The sequence below is a fragment of the Natator depressus genome, chromosome 3 (assembly GCF_965152275.1).
Source record: "Natator depressus isolate rNatDep1 chromosome 3, rNatDep2.hap1, whole genome shotgun sequence".
NCBI lineage: Eukaryota > Metazoa > Chordata > Testudines > Cheloniidae > Natator > Natator depressus.
In genome coordinates, this window is record NC_134236.1 from 157,473,244 (window position 1) to 157,494,067 (window position 20,824).

The 20,824-nt window shown below is 47.6% G+C and overlaps 1 protein-coding gene across 1 annotated transcript in view; it reads right to left on the reverse strand.

The window, feature by feature from the left end:
* The window catches only part of GALNT14 (polypeptide N-acetylgalactosaminyltransferase 14), a 187,806-nt gene that overhangs the window by 90,705 nt on the left and 76,277 nt on the right, over nt 1-20,824 (reverse strand). Inside the window, exon 2 of the mRNA XM_074949150.1 lies at nt 12,530-12,699. Within this exon, the coding sequence (XP_074805251.1) occupies nt 12,530-12,699 (170 nt within the window). The remainder of the gene's footprint in view (nt 1-12,529; nt 12,700-20,824) is intronic.

Below are 20,824 nucleotides of genomic sequence, written 5' to 3' on the forward strand. Positions count from 1 at the left end.
TTTTTGTCCTCCCACCTCTAATTAGAGTGTAAGCTATTTGGGGCAGGGACTGTCACTTATTCTGTGTATGTACAGCGCCTAACAGAATGGGACCCTGATCTTGGCTATTGTAGAACAAATAAATGCTAACAATGAGAGGGACACATGGTATGCAGAGATGGCCATAGGCTTCCCAAAGGCATTTTACCCTGATGTTGGTCTATTTCTCCTCTCATTGAATCCAGTTTTACAATTCAGTGGAGTTTGATTTCATTGGCATTATTCCTGATTTACAGCAGCATAAGTGAGGGAAGAATCAGGCCCATAGTGCCTGGAAAACTGGAATGAGATGGGTATTTCAAGGACATCCATACAAACCCATGTCACATTAATATGAACTGCTCAGAGAGAAGGACTACAAATCACGTACACTACAAGCAAGGTTTGTCAATTATGTCAACTGATACAAAACTCTGCCTCAGAACTGGCTTTCGACCAAGAGTGACACAGAGAAGGTCTGGAGGCCTCAACAGACTCTGCAACAAGACCTAGTGTTTAGTTATGCATCTCAGATTGGTTCAGATTTAGCCACTGATAAATTCAAAAGCCAGACTCCTGGGTAGGTTTGTGTGAGCTCAGTGGTTCCTGTTCCCAGGGGTTCATGCAAACAAGTTCTCCAGGACTGACCCATGTGTGTGCACGCCCCTGAATTTCACTCCGAGTTTCAAGTTCAAATTATCCCAAACCTCAACATGAAATTCAGCTGAAACGTGATTTTGATGCTAACCCAGACAGTGAACTATGGTTGTTCAGAACTAAAGGTGGAACGAAGCTAGAGGGGCCAGAGTTCAGCTTTCCTAAGGTTTTGGATGTTCAGATCTACGGATTTGGGTTTGGGCCCACCACAGGCAGGCCAGCATCACCCAAAAGGTCCAGGAACCTTCTTGGAACTTTCTGCAAACTCAGTCTGAGTTTCAAATCTGTAACAAGACCCGGAACCAGGTGAGTTTCCCAGGGTGGCAAGCTTTGTTGGGAATGTTTGTGCAGTTCTGCTGCTGGCTTGTTGCCCGGGCACTTTTGACAATGAAAGGAGCACACCTCGGGTCACACAAGCAGTGTCAGTTCTGCTCTCTAGACCAGTGCTTCTCAAGCTATCTGATGTGGGGGAACCAGCAATTTTTTTTTCCAATGTGGGCGCAGACCGGCAGCCGATGGCTTGCGGACCGGCATCGGTCCGCGGACCACCACTTTGAGTAGCACTGCTCTAGACAACAAAGGATATTCACAGTTGGCCAGACATTAGAGGGGTGCAGTCATGTAAGACATGAGAGCAGGACTTATCCTTCCCCTTCTAACACTAATGACACTGACGGATACAGCACCCTTTTTACAATATGGATCCCCAAGGGCTCTAGAAACAATAGATGAGATGGAGGAGTTCACTGCCTTCCACTGGAATACCACACCTGTGGGGATGACAGATCACAACTGTATCTGAACGCAGCAATGCCAACAACACTCCTTCGCAGCAGGGAACCAATGTTGAGTTCCCATGTTCAAGCCATTGAAGGGGTTTTCCAGACTGGCCCGTAGGTCATTGTTGGGGGAAGAAGCAAACTCTGGGTCAAACTCTGACCTGAGTTATAACAGCTGAAGCCTTTGAGGTGAGAGTCGCATCAGGATCTGACCCTCTCAGTCAGCTGATCCTAGAGCCCAGCATTGGGAGTGACAACAGGTATACGCTATGGCATATTGTTTGTAGTTTTCTGTTACAGCTGGGAAGGGGTTTCGTGGAGGGAGGGCGAGTTCTTCATCAGGACTTTTTTGTAGCATTTGGCTAGATCTCCCTGGCTAGCTAGTGAACTGGCTCTGTTAATTGCGAGCTTGAGGGTGGACTGCAGAGAGCTGGCTGGCTACATGGTGCTGCCACTCCAACTTGTTTTCAGCTTCTAAAGTGCATTAAAAGAAACTAAAAATATATTAGAGCCTTTCCTAATGTTAACGTTCCATGCAAGCGATTGCAGTGGTTACCAAAGGGTCGTAGTGCGATTGGGCACGGGAGGGCAGGTGCCAATGGGAAATCTCTCTGCTAAGATGTTGCCCACTCTACAAAAAGTCTAAAAACCACTGATTTTGTTTTAAGCTGTCACAGTCAAGTGTTGATTGGAGAAATGGAACCACATCCATTTGATCTGCTCACAATTCATCATTGAAGCACAAGCCAGTCCCCATCAGTACAGAGTGTGTTTCCAGAGTCCCACTCCTCACTATCCAGTAGGTTCTGGAACAAGCACAAAGGTGTCAAGCAAAAGTCATGCTGCAGTCTCGGGGCACCAGCAATTGGGAAAAATAAGTGACTAAGCCATTTCCCGCAGGAGACATTTTCACCTTGCCTTTATTCCCAGCTGTTCCTTGTCACAACCGTCCCTCAGAAAAGCACGTTTTCCTATCCTGTAGGTCAGCCACAAGCTGTGAGAGGCTGGGCTCGAGAGGAGAAGTCCAGCTCAGGTTCTATTTGGCTAATCCAGCCTCGGATCTTCCTGCCACCAACCATCCTCTGTTGTCTAGGGAGCCGGAGTGATGGTGCCCACACACACACAGGAGTTGGATCAGACACTTGGCCCAAACATAATAAATCTTATTTGGGAATGAAATCAATCTCCTGGATTCACCCTGAGAGTACACAAATGGCTGGAATCGCAGAGCCAGGGACAGGACAAACCTGCTGGGGATTATTGGCTCTGGGGTGCTGGCGACTAAAAATGCTGTCGCCAAGCTTCGCCAACACTCCTGAGTCCCAACACGCAACATCTGCTCCTATTCCAGCACTGTCTCCCCCGCTGCCCCCATGCACCCTCAATCCTGATTTGGAGAACTCCTACCACTCCTTGCCCCATGGCATAGCTTTGCCTATGGACCTGAGAGTGCCCTTTCATCGAACCCACTAATCACCATGTTATTATCATAGAATCATAGAAGATTAGGGATGGAAGAGACCTCAGGAGGTCATCTAGTCCAACCCCCTGCTCAAAGCAGGACCAACACCAACTAAATCATCCCAGCCAGGGCTTTGTCAAGCCTGACCTTAAAAACCTCTAAGGATGGAGATTCCACCACCTCCTTTGGTAACCCATTCCAGTGCTTCACCACCCTCCTAGTGAAATAGTGTTTCCTAATATCCAACCTAAACCCATTGCAACTTGAGACCATTGTTTCTTGTTCTGTCTTGAGGAAGTGTTTGGGACCACCCCTGCAGAATACTGTGGCACCAGCTCTCTGCTCCCCCACCCTACAGCTCAGCCAATGTTCCTCAGTCCTGACTTACTGCACAGCACCTCCTGCTCACACAGCACTGAGCCACCTCAGAGCTCAGACAATGTACCCAAATCCAGGCCTGAGTGCCCCTTGCTTTTCCAGTGCCCTCTTCCACCTTCACCCCCAAACAGTGGATGACAGTAAGCCCCAATGCTGACCTGCAGCATGCCCCACTATGCAGACGAAGCACTTCAGTCCCAGCATAGAGCAAGCACTATTATTCCCATCCTGGGGTTTAACACATCTCTGCCAATGCCCCTCAGCCCTGGTCTAGAACTCCCTGTTATCCCCCCGGCGAGGCTTCCCTTGAGCAAAAACTACACCAGTCATGTCAGATTGGATAGGGGTGTGTGTGGGTGTGTGTGTGTTTATATAGGGCCAGGTTCGGCATCGATCAAAGTTAACGGGACTTCGCCTGAGTAAACACTGACCTCAAGACTTGGTCCACATGGCATAGGACATTGCACTAGCCCAGCCACACTGCAGCTGCCAACCAAAAGAGAAAAACCTCCTAGGGTCAGCAACAGGAAAGGCAGCAATTAAATCATGACAGCTTTAAAGCACGGGTCTCCTTTGAAATATATGGGGATTTATCTATCTGTTAGCCATGCAAACCTCACCTGGGATCAGAGAGGGACCCTACTGTATCGCCAGTAATAAAGATACTGCAGGCTAAATTCTGCACTCACATTCACACGCACAACCCCTCGTGCTGTCTTCAAATTCTGCCCTCAGTTTTACCCACGCAACCTCAGTAACGAGGGTAGAGTTCAGTTCTGCAGCTGGGCGTTACCAATTGTCATGAGGATGTGAGAGCCAGGAGAGGGTCCAATTCTCTCCCCAAAAGACAGGTGTTGGCTCTGAAAGGAGCAATGAAAGCATTTTTCTGTCACAAATGTAAGCAAGATATGAGACTCTGAATACACACAGGGCTCAGTGGAGTGAGAAAGGGTCATTTCTACACAGGTCACTCTGCAGACACTAATGATTTCAGGTGATCCTCTGGAGGGGTAGCAGAGAAGGTTACAAAGAGCTCTGAGGAAGCTGAGCAAGGAAAAGACATAAAGCCAAAATTTCCTTTGGTGGTACAAAATATTGCAGTGTTGAAATTGTTTCTAGTTGTCAGGACAAATTGTTCATTTTGATTCATTTCTAAACAGGTTTAGTGCAGCAGGCTTCAGAAAGGTAACTAGATTTGGAGAATGACAAGGCAATAGGAGAAATAATACAGGGGCTGAGGAGTCACAGAAAACTTTCAGGCAAGGGGATGTTGTCAAAATCTAATTGTTTCCATTTATGACTTTTGCTATTGTTGAGATAGTATATAATTATCAAGAGTGCTTGAATGCAATCCAGTGCCCAAACAGAGTCTGGAATGCAATGGTCCAGTGGACTCTTAACCTTTCCAGACTACTGTACCCCTTTCAAGAGTCTGATTTGTCTTGCATACCCCCATTTATACCTCACTTAAGAGCTTACAAAATTAAACATTAAAATACAAAAATGTCACAGCACACTGTTACTGAAACGTCACTTACTTTCTCATTTTGACCATATAATTATAAAATAAATCAGTTGGAATATAAATATTGTACTTACATGCCAGTGCATAGCGTACAGAGCAGTATAAACAAACCAGCATCTATGAAATTTTAGTTTGCACTGACTTTCCTAGTGCTTTGTATGTAGTCTGTTATAAAACTAGGCAAATATCTAGATGAGTGGATGTACCCCCCTGGAAGATCTCTGAGAACCCCCAGAAGTACACGTACCCCTGGTTGAGAACCACTGCAATAATCAACTCAACAGGAAAATGTAACTCCAAAGCACACATGAGCACACAGACACTATACAATTGCCCCACTCATGCCTTGCAGCACACATTTGCACTGCACACTCACCTTTCAGATGCCACTCACACAAACGTTTGAACTACCTGCACACACATGTACACAGCTGCACACAAAATACACACATGCACAGATCCCCAACACCCCGGCGCGCACCATGTGTACCATCACACAAAGGATAGATCAAAATAGTAGGGTGATGTGCTCCTGCTCCAGTCTGTGAGAGTGGCTTTGTGCTGACAGAGCCCTGTGCTGAAAACAGCTTGGGCCCCTGAGGTCTCCAAATACCACCCGGCCCCCTCTTTATTGCAGCCTGGGTTGGGAACAGCAATTTTAAGCCCCTACCTCTCTCTAACAGAAACCCCCTAACTGCCTCTACAAGCACAAGCTCCCATTCTGGAAAGATTATCCACCCACGGGGAGACAAACTCTCACCACCTACCACAAGCTGGCCTACGTAGGCCATGGGGTAGGAGATGAGAAGAAGGTGACATACTGATTCATGGGCCTTGCAGCAAAGGGATTGGGAGGAGGACGGTATGTGAATGGCTTGGCAGGGTCACACAGGTTTATTCGAGATGGCCCTGGATCTGCCAAAGTAATCCTAGCTCTAGCAGTTTACCCTCCAATCCCATCAGTCTTCCTACCACCTTCTGACTTCCCACTTCAAGTCCAGCTTAGTTTTAGCAGCGGCTGTCTCTCAGGCAGCAGTAGAATTAGAGGTTAATACAGATGGGCATGTGCGTAAAACACTGTGGGACCCTCGGATGGAAGGTGCTTAAGCAGAGTATCACTGCACTACTCCAGGATTTCAGAGGGCATCAAGGCTTTGCCTCCTCGCTCCAGCGGCTCTTGAGGTAGTAGCTGCTAAATTCGTATTAGAATTGAGATGGAAAAAGCAAGGCAAACACTGGAAACTAGGCACACGGGGAGGCCCTGTGCTGGGCCATGTCATATACATGATAAAGACAAGTCCTTCAGAGGCTCCCTCGCTCTTCCCCTCCCAGAGTTTGTCTTCTAATGTACCCCCACCACCAACCCATTTTCTCCCCTTCACTCTATCATCATCAGGAAGAGGAAGCTCAAGGCCAGTGCAGCACCACCAGGTGTGTGCCTATAAAACCAGTGGAGCGCTCTGACGGTGGAGGTCAGTATGACTAGCATATGGAAGAGTAATACCATGAACACCGGAATGTCTGAACTCCTTGGGAGGTGCCTGCTACAGCTGGAAGAAACCCAGAAGCCATCACTGAGAATTCTTAGGGCTTTGGGTAATGCATCCTACTCTCTGACCGCTTCCCAACTTGCTGAGCAATAGCACACCCCTCTGCACCGCACCACACACAGACCCACAACCCTGACTCTCTGTGACCTGGGTTCCCATTTTATCACCACGTTTCCTAGTGGGTATTTAAGGGGGGGGACATGACAGGGATGCAATCCAAGAGTGCGCGTGTGGATCACAGTCCTCAGTGGACTAGCTAGCTTGCACAGAGAAGCTGTGCATTAGAGGCACTCGTACAGTGCTATGGATTCAACCTTCTGGCAAAGGCCAGCCAGCCATGCTTTGGACTTGCAGCATTTTAAGAATGATGAATTACTAACTTTGAGCAGAGCACGTGGAAATGCCTTTGTTCTGTGGGAACGTGAAGTGTTTAACGATCAATGGTTTGGTAAACGGGGTCGGGATGCCATCTGCCATCAACAAGTGCTTAAAGCAGGGAGAGGCATTGCTTGGAGCAGTGGTTTTCAACCTTTTTTCATTAGCAGATCCCTAAAAATTTTCAAATGGAGGTGCAGACCCCTTTGGTAATCTTAGACAGTCTGCAGACCCCCAGGGGTCTGTGGACCACAGGTTGAAAGCCACTGGTGATCCAAGGGGGTATAAAACTTTTAACCAGGAATGCAATTAAACATAGGAAAAGTTAGGCTGGTTACCAGGAAAAATTACCCAACTGTGAGACCCTTTAGACTGTGGTCTCCCTGGAGAAGTGGTGGAAGCCCCATTGCTCAAGTCATTGTTCCCTGTGGACTGTTTTTCAACCCGGCTTTGGGAGGGGATGGATAAAATGACTTAATAGGTCTTTTCCTGCTCTAATTCCACTACTCTACATTTCCTCATTGTCTGAGACAGAGCACCACCTCTGAATCAGCAAAGGGAAAAAAAATATTGCAAAGCAACTGGAGATTGGTGCCAGATTTCCCTCCTGCCCCCTCCCCCCAGCCCCACGCAAACACTTGCCCCTTTTCTCTGACTCTTTAACAGGAGTTTGCTGCTCTGAGCCTGCCAAGTTTTCCTGGCCATTCCAGCTGCTTAGCTGGGCTGGGACAAAAAGCAAGGAGATCTTCGAGAACCATCCCGGAGAAAGCATCACATTCAGAGTGGAAAAGCTGCAAGCACAAGAGCTGGGAAGTTCTCCCATTTCTTTGGGCAGGTGACACTGGCTGGGAATGACTGTGCTTTGGAGGTTTGCTAGTCCTGCTGCAGTCACACATGCCCTACGGTCAGGGGTGGGAGAAAAGGGTTGGAGAGGAAGCAACCTGAAACTCGGCTCGAACAGAACCTTGTCCGAGAGGTGGGCCCACAGCACTCCCACTAGGACTCTGAACCCTGGATCCACCCCCCACACCCTGCAAATTTTGGGGAAGTTCAGATCCAGAAATGAACTTCACAGCTGCTCCTCATCTCTTCAATGGGCTGACCCAGAGCACCAGGTTCAAACACGCCCCCTGCCAGCTTTGGAAGGGGAAGGGGCCAGGGGGCAGTGGAGGGACTGAGAGGAGCACATCTCCCGTTTCCACTCCTCCTGCTGCAGGCCCAGCAGGTGACCCTTTGTGGCTGATACTATTGCTCTGAGAAACCACCTGTGGTTCATCACAGCCAACAATGCTGCTGGAGGAGTTACAGAGCTGGAGGGGGGTGGGCATAAGCAGGGGCACAGCTAGGGAGAGCAAAGCACTTTGTCGCAGGCAGCAATCCACCGCTGAATTACTGGCTAAAGACCTGCACTCCTGGGGACAGGGGTTTACTGGGGGGGACATGCAGAAAGGCCCCCAGCAAGGGGCAGAAGGGCCACTCTCAGCCAGCCTTCCGGCAGGAGTTGAATCTCTTGCCTAAGACGACAGCGACTCCACCTGAATCAGCGTAATGCTGCTTGAGGAGGGAAGCGGAAAGGCAAAGCTGACACTGCCCAGGGTCAGTAGTGTGGACACACTCCATTGACCTAAAGCCAGAGCGCTATAACTGAAGTAAACAAGTTGCTCCCTCGGTGTGGGGCCAGCACCTAGCACAAAGGGCCCCCCTCCTAATGGGAGGTGCTGCCACCAGGGCCCGCTCTGGGATTTTTGCCGCCCCAAGCAAAAAAATTTTTGGCCGCCCCCGGCTTTTTTTTCCCCCCCAAGAAAGCCTGTTCCCAAGGGATTCCAAGCCTGCTCATTAGACCGAAGTTGTCCTTTGGCTGCTTGTCCGAACGGAGCCTTTTGCAGCTCACCTGCCATTAGTGACAGCCACTGTCGGTCTCCCATGACCTCCCCAGCCCTTCGCAGGCTCAACTCTTCCTGCCTGGGAGGAGGTACAGCACCAGTTTCCAAGGCTTCAACCCCAGCCTGACTCCCCTCTACCCTTTCCCTCGTGCAGCCCGTCAGCCGCTGAAAATCTCCCTGCTGCGAGAGTCTGATATGACAGTTTCCATTTACCCACCAGGCTATGCTAAGAGAACAAACAAACCCTCCTCAGTGCCTCTATCCAATGAGACGTAGCAGCGAGGTCTGTTTGCAAAGCACACTGTAGTGCCGGGGCGTACTGCTGCATCTCCCCAAACAGCTGCACAGGGAACAAAAACCTTCTTCCATGGAGCGCTGTTAGACCGGTCTTCCTGCAGCCCCCTCCTCCCAGCTGTCTGGTGCTCTTGAATCTCCAGGCAGCCCCAGTTCCTTAGTGGCTGCTCTAAGGCCTGAACAACACTGTGGATGATGCACCATTAGCCAGACATATTCAATAAATCAGAATCCAATTATCAGGTTAAGGAAATTGGAAGTAAATGTAATTAGCCCAGGCCCCTCCACACGCTGTGCCCTTGCTTCCTCCCCTAATGAGAGCTTTTCTTTTCCAACACACTCAACACCATGTCCGGCACCCAGAAAAAAAAAGCAGCCAGACCACAACAGGGTCTGGAGAAAGGGTCAGTCTAGTTGATTTTCCTTTGAAAACAGGGCAGATGGTTAATATCCCCTGCATTAATTCTCTCCAGGAATAGCAGGATCTCTCTGCTCAGCTATAGCATGTGTCCATCAGGGCTGTCAGCTCCCCTTCGGAGGGAAGAGCATCTGGGCTCACTAGGCAAGGGAGTGGGGAAAAAAACAATCACAACAGAAATTGTGCTACAGAACTGGTGCAATTTTGTCACTAGAGATGGGCTCAGGCCCCAGCCTTAGGAGCTGAATTGGGGAAGTTAATGCTGGCGGTTTGGCTCCCACATTTCGGTTCTCCCCCTTTACACAGAGGCAATTTAGGAATTTCAAATCCAGACCCAGGATCGGATTCTGACCCAGATTCAGACCAGGGGCTCTGGTGCAGGTCCATCTCTACTTATCAGAGTACTAAGGATTATGGCGGTTGGATGGGAACTATATTAAGGTTGGGCCAAGTCCTTGGAAAGCAAGCAGAGCCCCGCTATAACTCAAACCAAATGAATTGTGGAAGGAGAAGCAGGACTGGGGAACACAAGAGAAAGGAGTTCTAATTTAGCTCTCGGAAGGCAGAGTTCAGATTGCATCAGCCTCTCCAGGCAGGGCAGATTCCCTACCCATACATCAAATCCACGCCTAGGTGATACTGTCCAGGAGAAGATGCAGCTCCTTCACTGTACTGCCAAACCAACAAGTCTCTGCTGTCTCTTCTAGCGCAAACCTTTTAAATAATTCTTTGCACCACCTGTCACTGCCCTGCATGAAGCAGCACAGAGCTGGGAGCCAGGAAGTCCTGGTTTCTCATCCTGGATCTTCCCCTGGCCATCAAGGCAGCCTTGGGCAAGTCCCTCAGTGCTTGTATTGCCCCATGTGTGAGTAATGTACTTCACAAGGAGGTGAAGAACCCATTAGTGATTGATTGTTCACTGCACTGAAAGGAATACTGCTTAGAAGCATAGTCATTGGTCCTGATTGTATCCCCAAGATGCCCACTCATGGAGATCTCAGCTCTCCCCTGTGAAAGATGGGATAGGGATGGGATAAGTCTCCATAGGGCAGCAGTCACTCTTTCTGCAGGACCCTGAGAAGGGTTCTCCACAGGTCTGGGGATCCAGGCCTGGGGAGTGGGTAGGACGTGCAGCACCCTGCATCAGCAACATGGATCAGGAGAAAGTTATTAGAGCTAGAGGCAGTGGGTAGTGTCACAGAGACTGCTGCTGGCCAAGAGAGCACTGTGAGCGTGACCCTATTGGAACTGCACCAGCAAGAACCTGGCTGGGAAGAATGGCCAGGGAGAACACTTTGCCACAAGAACCTCAGGGAGATTCCCTACCACAAGTTTGCCCACAGGAGGGGATGATGGGGGTCGCTATTGCTACATGCAACTGACTGACGAAGGGACAAGATGTGCCGAGCAGGTAGGATACGGCCTGTGGCAGCATTTCCCCTTAAGAGCCTCGTGGGGAAAATGGGGATTAAAACTGGGTGACCTCTTGTAAAGGAAAATATCAGAATCCTTTGCCTAGATACTGTATAGTGAAATCAGGCCCCTCCAGATCCTTACCCACCCCCCCAAAAAAAAAAAAAAGCTGAAAGCACTCGGCTGCCGCCTGTCAGTTTTTGACTGTCATTAGGGGAGTCCATCACCCCTAAGTCAAGCAGCACTGTAATTATGAAAGATGACAATCCCCCAGATGGCACCAATCTGCCTGCAAAGCACCATCCAAATGGCCCTCCAAAGCAGAAAGATTTCTTTGAGTGAGCCACTCAGAAGCCCTTTCCTTTGGCTGATGGAGAACTAGCCGGATAAGTCCTTACATTTCTCTCCCTGTCCCCGCATTCCCCCCCCCCACACACACACACACTTTCACTCTGCAATAATCCCATCCTGCCTTTATTAGCCCCTTGCCCTGCTGAACAGAATAGTGAGCAGCTGTGCTACACTTGGTGCCTCCTCTGACTGTTTCCTCTACAGCACAAGATCTCCTAGGGCCAGAGGGAATCAGTGCTGGTGGTATGTTTACACACACACACACACACACACACACACACACAGAGTCCTGTTCACTCAAAATTCTGCCTGCCTTGGAGGAAGGTGAGGTGTATTTTTCCCCTCGAGAATCTGAATGGAATCCAATGGCATTCACCCTGCTGAGCAGGTGAAGTTTTCACTGCATAGAATGTCAGCGTCATACATGAGACGAGACAAACACAAGGGGAAAGTCTCATCCTAAGAAAATACAGACCAAATCCTCTTCATTTGTGGGTGGATCAGTGAATTTACTGTTTACTCAACACAAGCATCCAAAAACTAATGAAAGGGGCACTCAATAAATTTAGGCCTAACACTTAGGTTTGGTTTATATTGAATAAAGTGGGAGAGGTCACAAGCATCATAGAAATAGAATAAAAATAAAAAATCACACAGTTGCCAGCTCTCAGGATTTTATTGCATGTCTCATGACATTTGGTGCTTCTCTGAAAGCCCTGGCTTCAGGAGGCACATGATTAGGAGACGATATCTGCTTTCACTTTTAAAAAGTAAAGTTTCTAACCCTAATGGTTGCAGAGAAAAGCTTGAAAACAGGACTTGAATGCATCCTAAAGGAGCAGAAGCCAGACTGGCTTAAAATAAATGTTGAGTGCTTTTTATTTCCCATCTCATGATTTTGTGGACCCGTCTCCTTCTTTTGGAGGTCAGCATGTAAATCAAGAAACATTCTTTAAGTTTCAGTGCAATCAGTAGGGATTTTTGAGGATTTAAACATTCCCTTCCAATTTGGAAAAAAACTAAAACAGCATCATTGTGTTTGCACAAGAGAACCAGGAGTAGAAACTGACTATCAACAAGAAGTAAAATTGACCAGTCTAGCTTCTCTGCCCTGGTGAAATGCAAACAAAGTATCAAACAGCACAAAAGCTGTTTCAATTAATTGTCTAAGGTGATATTAGTAATGCATGTAACGAAATTATTTTTAAGCCAACATGTCTTATCTCATCAGGGTCTCTTTGAAGACAAAGATATACCCTAGGTATGTTCCCAATCCAAGAACACAGTCTGCTACATCTTTGGCCCATTAATTTTCCCCAAGTGTAGGTTTTTTGTCTCCAGTGCACACCTTTAAGGAAGGGCCAGTCATGTCCCTTTTTGACTAGGGCTGCCTGATCAAGGAAGAGGATGGGAAGGATGCAAGAACCTGTAATGCCGGGTGTCGCGGATGGCACGGTCACTGGGAATCCTCTCGCTCTCCCGCTGGTTAAAGGCGTAGAGGCGGTATGGGTCCTCTCCGCCCTTCCATTTCCGGGCACTCAGGTACCTTCTCTCTTCGAACTGATCCCAGAGGTCATCCCAGTCGACATCTGAGCCCTGCACACACAAACATTGAACCCCATCAGAACATGGAGGCCTGCACATCACAGGTGTCTCTGGGTAGAGTGCAGGGACACCCAGCAAATGCTTAGCAGCTCCTCAGCACGTGTGCTCTCTTGCGCCCTCTCACAAATAGTAGTTGAAGTCAATGGAGTTGCACCGATTTACATCAGCTGAGGATCTGGCCTGCTACAGATTAAAATGACAGACCATTAGAACGGGGGACCCTTAGTACTGCCCTTTGGCGGCCAGCTCCTCAGGCGAACCTCAGCACCATCCCACAGCCATGACTCGCTTGGTTAAATTATGATTGTGTGTTTTAATGTCTTCTCACACCTGTCAAATATTCAACCGCCTGGCAAGGGCGCTTGGGCTCAATCTGCACTTCCTTTCAGATGGCTTAGAATCATAGACTTTAAGGTCAGAAGGGACCATTATGATCATCTAGTCTGACCTCCTGCCCAACACAGGCCACAGAATCTCACCCACCAACTCCTGTAACAAACCCCTAACTTATGTCTGAGCTACTGAAGTCCTCAAATTGTGGTTTAAAGACTTCAAGGTGCAGAGAATCCTCCAGCAAGTGACCCGTGCCTCACGCTGCAGAGAAAGGCGAAAAACCCCCAGGGCCTCTGCTGATCTACCCTGGGGGAAAATTCCTTCCCGACCCCAAATACGGCAATCAGCTAAACCCTGAGCATGTGGGCAAGACTCACCAGCCAGACACCCAGGAAAGAATTCTCTGTAGTAACTCAGATCCCAGCCCATCTCACATCCCAACACAGGCCATTGGGCATACCTACTGCTAGTAATCGAAGATCAATTAATGGTGCAACATCTGTTCGGAAACACTGCCTGCTCACAACTCCCCTGCCCCCATATTATTCCAGACAGTAGGGGGTCCTGCAAAGCAAGGCATCTGGGGATGCATCATCCCCACTGTTTGCTCAGGTATAGGGGAGCCGCAGGGCTACTTGGTTGCTCGCCCAGCTGTACAAGAGTCAAAGTGTCCTTTTATTAAGCAGCACACAATGGCTCTGGGCTGGCTCCGAGGTGCACATGATAAGATCACATCGTTACAGCAGCACAAGCTCTTTGATCTCAGCCTATGTGTAATACAGAGCGATTCAAACATGTACAGTAATTTCAGCACCAAAGAAAATTGTGATCTTATCGAATAATTGATTTTTTTTTTGTTACTCCATCTCACTGCCACTCTCCCCTGCTAATGGCACAAAATGAAGCTTTTGAAAGAGGTGATTTTTATCCCATAATTGATTTTATTCACATCGGACAGCACATTCTCCATGTTAATAGGAAAGGGAAGAGGGAGGGGGAAGTGATGGCTCTTGCAAATGAGCAGCCTGTATCCCATAAATCAGTTTAAGCAAAAAGGGCTGGATTGAGATTCCCCTGGAATGTCCCTTCTCATGCTGCAAGGCCGTTGGAGTGAAATTTAAGGGAACACAGGCCACCTTCAAAGGCACGGCACTGCTTCACAGCACAAAGACTCCCAGGTCCCTCGAGACCTCTCCGGCTTTAACCAAAGGCGGCTTTATTTCTTGACCTCCCTCCGGAGCACTCCCAATAGTTCTTACTGTTGCTCACCCTGTTGGGCCAAATTCTGATTTCAGTTACACCAGCGTAAATCAGGACTAACTCCGTGATCCTCAGTGTTATTACTGATCAGTGACATGTAGATCAGAGTCTGGGCTGTTGAATGTAAACTCTTCAGGGCAGGGACATCAAGGCTCATTCTGACCTTACGCTGCTGTAATGCCATTCTTCTCCCTGGAGAATACGCTCGCTCTCTCTGTTCCCTGGGGGCCAGATTCACCCTGCTGTAACTCCAGCTGAATCCACCTCCACCAGTGGCGTTATCCCAGAAAGAAATTTGGCCTTTGAGTTCCATCTGGTCAATTTATAAGCAGAGGAAGCGATTCCCCTCTTGCACCTACTCAGCCCATGCAACAGAGGAGCAAGCTCAATTCTATCCCAATCCTGATCTAAGCATATTATCAGCCCTGGTCTGACTGCAGAAGCTTTATTACCAGCCATGCTGCAATAGGCAAGAAGACCATGACTTTATTTTCATATCCCAAGGTGAGCATACAGTTGCGGAGAGTCATAAAAATCATCTTTTAACTTGCAGACACAGCACATTCAGCAGAGGGAATAAATATGGTGCACCACAATGTCATTTCTTACAATTGCTTTGCTGCTGGTAGCCGCTTGACCTGGGCTGGGCTGCCTCTGATGACAGTCACAGAACAGTCCACCTTTCTGAACATCAGTCCGGCACCCCAGGACACCAAGAATGAAGGAAAGTTATTAAAATGTTAAGGCCACTCCAGTCCATCAGGAGGTTTATGAGCAGAAGGCTATCCATAAAAGTTTGTAGGCTCTTGGTAGGAGTGCAGAATATTGTGCAATAAATATAGTTTAGGTTTTTTTAAGGCATCTTGTAAAACGTGATTTACCAGCACAGTGAAAGATCAGGGAAAACTGAGCTGATTGCATCTCAGAACCACTGAAGCCCTGAAATTTACAAGGGCTGGAGAGGACCCTGAGATTCCAGCTCTGTTGAAGAAAGGGTCAGCAGTTTAGATCCCAAAGCTGAAGTTGTGTTTTTGAAAAAAGTTTTATAAAACTTAATATGAATAGAAATGTTTCCATTTTAAAATGGCCATAAAAACAGGTCATTTAAAAAAGAATGTATATGAATCAGTGTTATTGAGCTAGACAGGAGACCCAGAAAAGGGAATGGACTATAAACAGGAAGTGAAACTGACCAGTCAAGCGAGGGAAGAGCAAAAATTAAACCATCCACAAAATATTACAAATTTATTTCAGCTTTATATAGAAGAGGTAAAGAAATTTATCCCTCTTTAGTGTGGCCCTAAATCTCCATTGCCCTGTACCTTGTGTACTCATTTATACCAGTGCTCAAGTGGATGTCGGGCAGAACAGTGGAGAATCAGGCTCTGCATTGAGAGATTTATCAGCGCAGCATCCCTTTAAAACCTTGGCATAATGGCAACCTATCCCTGTACAGTATGGCTAAGCAGCCTTGGCCCTTTGATCTCTGAATAATTGTGCTGCAAGGGTGTGCGGGTAGTGGGCAAGTCTCTGCCAGCTTGAGCTTGATGCTTGCCAAGTTCACATGGCATAATGGACAGATGCAGTTCCAAGACTGCATTTAGCCAACTGCTGTGACGTCAACCATAGGTTCTAGGCACCTCTGTTTGTACTTGCAGCATTACAAGGACACCAGCCATTTACATACGGGGGTGAGGCTGCAATGTTAAACTCTGAAGTTCTGAGGAGCCTAGCCTGTGAGAAGGCACAGTGGTTGAGCGTGCTCCAGCTAGGATTGTGTGCTCAGCAGACAAGGCAAGGAAACAAGCTACTGTAGATGACTGAATAGGACTTTTCCATTTATAGTTTCCAATCCTTGGATAGAAGGTACCCAATGTCTAGAAGCAGAGCTGGTTTATCAGACAGTGAATGCTTCCTGCAACTAAAAATGGAATGTTCCCCCATGAAGTTTGGGGCACGGTGCTGCTGGGAGGCGCATCTAGGGTGACCCTCTGCATTTTAAGGAAATGCCACCAGAAAGACTATAGTCCAGCCCACCCTCACTTCCAGAAGCTCGGACCACGCACAGGCAAGATAGCAGGCTCTGCCTTTTGTCTGGCCTCTCCCTGGAAACTGGGGAGACTAACAGCCTGTCATTACCTTCCTCCTTCTCCCTCCCCTCCCCCCAAGCTGCCTGCCTGCCCCTGAGCTGACTTTCTCCCCCTTTAAACTCTTCCTCCACTCCTGGCATACCTTGAAGGTGCTGCCAGGCAGGGCCACCTATGAGCCCAGAGTAACTCCTTAACCCCTTCCTTCACAGTGTGGGGCTTGCATACCCTGCCACATGTGGTCACCCTACACAGATGGGATATCAGATGCAGAGCTTCAGCACTTGATTACATTCTGCAGAGTTTACCCCAGTGTCCTGGTCAAATTCCTACTGGATAATTACACTCTCTTTACTATAGCTAAATACCCCCTCGGAGTCTCATTGGGATGCAGTATTCTTCCACCTCCTCTCCTAAACTTCCTGTGAGGCTGCATGCAATCCAAGGGGAATGTTTAAGCATACACTCACTGCAGACAGCAAATCTGCACTGGATATCAGGAAGGATGCATTGTATAGGAAGTGTTCAGGCTATCCGCATGTTTTACTGAGAAGACAGCTTCTCCAACTTGCAGATCGATGATTTACCTGTTCCTGGACCCCCAACAAAGGAAAGGAAAAGCCCTATCACATATGCAGGGACCACACATCACTTCTGGATTATTGGATAAGATCTTCATTATATTTCCACCATGTATTATCACCTCTTCCTCACACTAGAATTCTGTCTTGGGAGTTATTTAACCGATGTGCAGAAATTTAAATTTAATTTATTATGATCTAACTCACTTTAGAAGCCAAATTACCCTGCACTAGAGAAAGATCAAGTCAATATTCCACTTGCCTTTCTATTTATCTTCTGCAGGGCTCTTCTCTCTCCGTCTCATTCATTTTCTCTCGTGTTCTGGTAATAAATTGTATTTTTTTCCCCCTCACAATTAGGCAATTTCTCTTTCAATGCTGCAGTTTAATGTTTGGTATTAATTATAGGAAACACCAGTCACTTCTTTTGGCAGAAGAGTTTGAGAGACTGAATAAGTCTACAGCAGAGGGAGAAAAAAAAACCCCTCATTCTCTGGTTTAAAAAAAGGGGGAGAGGCAGCCTACCACTTTAATGAAATAGGTTCTTCTCTCTTCCTCTCAATAGCACCAGGCAAACCACTCTGTTAGGAAACTTGCCTGTTAAGATCCACTTACAGTAGTTAATCATGCTCACCAGCTGTGAAAAGCAAGCTCTGCTTTCGTGCTTTAGATGGGTGAATGGCTCACAGAGTTTGAGATCAGTTTAGTAGAGCTGCATCTAAAGCCTTTCAGGACTGTACAAACTGGCATCAATATTAGCCTGGATATACCATGAAATAGGCATAGCTGTGAGATTTGTAGTAATTCCATGGGGCTGGAAACCTGCACAGTGAGCAAATATTTGTCCCTGGCAGCTGCCACCTTGTGCATTAGAACTTATGCTTTTTTTAAGGAAGCCTCCAGCCTCTAGGATAGTGGAGAAAGCTATTGAAATGGGAGCAGGGTATGAAAGGATGCCAATAACTGCCATACATCAAAGGAATGTTAATTCTGAAACTTACTGATGACAATTTAGATTTCAGTAAAGGTAACTATTTCACTGCTTGTCAAAGAAAGAAAAACAATCATGATCATGTCAGGCATGAGCCAAAGTCTATTGAAGACAATCCAAGTCTTTAAATTGACTTCAGTGGGCTTTAGACTAGGTTCATTATGAAATTTGAACAACTGGCCTTTAGTGCCTACTCTTGGACAGCAGAAGTGAGTGAATCTTGGGCGGTGGGTGGAGCTTCCGACAGCACTGGAACCCACACTGGCTGAGTATGCATCTTCGTCCCCCTTTAGTAGCTGAGCCACATAAGAGGATAAGAGCCTACTATAATTGCCAGCTGCCAATCCCTGTGCTCAGACCACCTGAGCAAAACTGTCCCTCAAAAGTGCCTTAGGATCCTTCAGGATCCTAGATTATTATTTATAATTTAAAATACCCAGTGACTTCTATTGCTTCACTAATCATGGACTGAACAGAACCGGATGGGGACAACTTTTAAAGAGACTTTCAAGGTTTTTGGATCCCAATATTCCCCTACAAGTAGCTTTTCCTGTTCAGCTGGGAGTAGGGTGACCAGACAGCAAGTATAAAATAATTGGGACAGGGGGTGAAGGGTAATAGGTGCCTATATAAGAAACAGCCCCCAAAATTGTGGCTGTCCCTATAAAATCAGGACATCTGGTCACCCTAGCTTTCCCTGCATTGCTTCAGTGAAGGGTGTCCAGCAAGGAGACACTGTTAGAAATGAACAAGTGTAGTGTCTGATGCATCCCACACAAACAAGAAACTAACTCAAGAGACATTAGACTAGTCCTCGCATAGAAGCATCAGAGTGCGACCAGCTGACAAACAACGAGAATGCATCAGAACAACACACCTGGATAAGCCCTTGGGAATCAATTATAGTGCCACGGGAGTGGGGGCGGGGAGAGAAACTGTATATGCTCTAAAGAGAATTGGCTGAGTTCATCCCCGGTAGAAATCAACAACATTATACCAGAGATGAACTGGGTCTCATCATCATAGTCTCCCACTCTCTGACCCCCACCTGCTTTCCCTAATCAAAGCCCTGAGCTATCATCCCCCGGGCATGTTACAAAGAGAATAGAAAATGCCAAAGGCAGGCTAGAGACAAAATTAAATTCAAAGGGAATCTACCTTATTACACCAGATATTTGACACTTTCCCAGCTGAGAACACACTCTGAACAGCCTCTTCCTTCTTTACCAGCTTGCTAAGCGGGCTCCTCCAAACCACCTGTAGCCCTATTAAAGAGAGAGAGAGGTCTCTCACTGTGACAGTACATTAAAAATTGAGAGTCTAAGCACAGAGATGTACTTCCTTGTCTGCCTCTTAAATCAAGGCTCAGAAAAGAAAGGGGGGAGAGTGCACAAAGAGAGTAGGTCATTAGCAGTAAAGACTACAATTTTCCAGAGATTGTTAATGCTTTGTTTATGTGGATTTCTATGAATATGACATTTTAATGGCATAATAATTGTGTGATTACACTGCAGCTGGGATTGCTGGAGCAGGAATAGAGAGTGAGTGGCTCAGACCGATGCAGCTGTGGGTTCTTCAGTTTCCCCTGGGAAGCTCAGGCTGCAGCCAGGTATCCACAGCATTTCCATCCAGGGCGCATGGATGAGCCAGCCACCACGCCAGGGCATCCATACACTCCCACCACGAGGGTAGAAACCGCTTCAGTACCAGGTGCTGTAAGTGGCAGGTCAAGGCTGCCACGGAAGGGAGAAGGATGCAGTTACAAGAGCATGTCACCCAGCGTGCGTCACCCAGCATGGTGCTGCATGGGGTAATGAACAGAGCTGGTTCGAGATGCCTCGCCTCCTGCTGGGCTTTACTCAGTGTGGTGCTACATGCAATGACCAACGGTGCTGCAGGAGGATCAGGTTCATGTCACCCCAGCAAGTTAAAGAAGCATGGGCTGGATGAATGGACTATAAGGTGGATAGAAAGCTGGCTAGATTGTCAGGCTCAATGGGTAGTGATCAATGGCTCCATGTCTAGTTGGCAGCCGGTTTCAAGTGGAGTGCCCCGAGGGTCGGTCCTGGGGCCGGTTTTGTTCAATATCTTCATAAATGATCTGGAGGATGGTGTGGATTGCACCCTCAGCAAGTTTGCAGATGACACTAAACTGGGAGGAGAGGTAGATACGCTGGAGGGTAGGGATAGGATACAGAGTCATCTAGACAAATTGGAGGATTGGGCCAAAAGAAATCTGATGAGGTTCAACAAGGACAAGTGCAGAGTCCTGCACTTAGGACGGAAGAATCCAATGCACCGCTACAGACTAGGGACCGAATGGCTCGGCAGCAGTTCTGCAGAAAAGGACCTAGGGGTTACAATGGACGAGAAGCTGGATATGAGTCAGTGTGCCCTTGTTGCCAAGAAGGCCAATGCCATTTTGGGATGTATAAGTAGGGGCATTGCCAGCAGATCAAGGGACGTGATCATTCCCCTCTATTCGACACTGGTGAGGCCTCATCTGGAGTACTGTGTCCAGTTTTGGGCCCTACACTACAAGAAGGATGTGGAAAAATTGGAAAGAGTCCAGTGGAGGACAACCAAAATGATTAGGGGACTGGAACACATGACTTATGAGGAGAGGCTGAGGGAACTGGGGATGTTTAGTCTACGGAAGAGAAGAATGAGGGGGGATTTGATAGCTGCTTTCAACTACCTGAAAGGGGGTTCCAAAGAGGATGGCTCTAGACTGTTCTCAGTGGTAGCAGATGACAGAACAAGGAGTAATGGTCTCAAGTTGCAGTGGGGGAGATTTAGGTTGGATATTAGGAAAAACTTTCACTAGGAGGGTGGTGAAACACTGGAATGCGTTATCTAGGGAG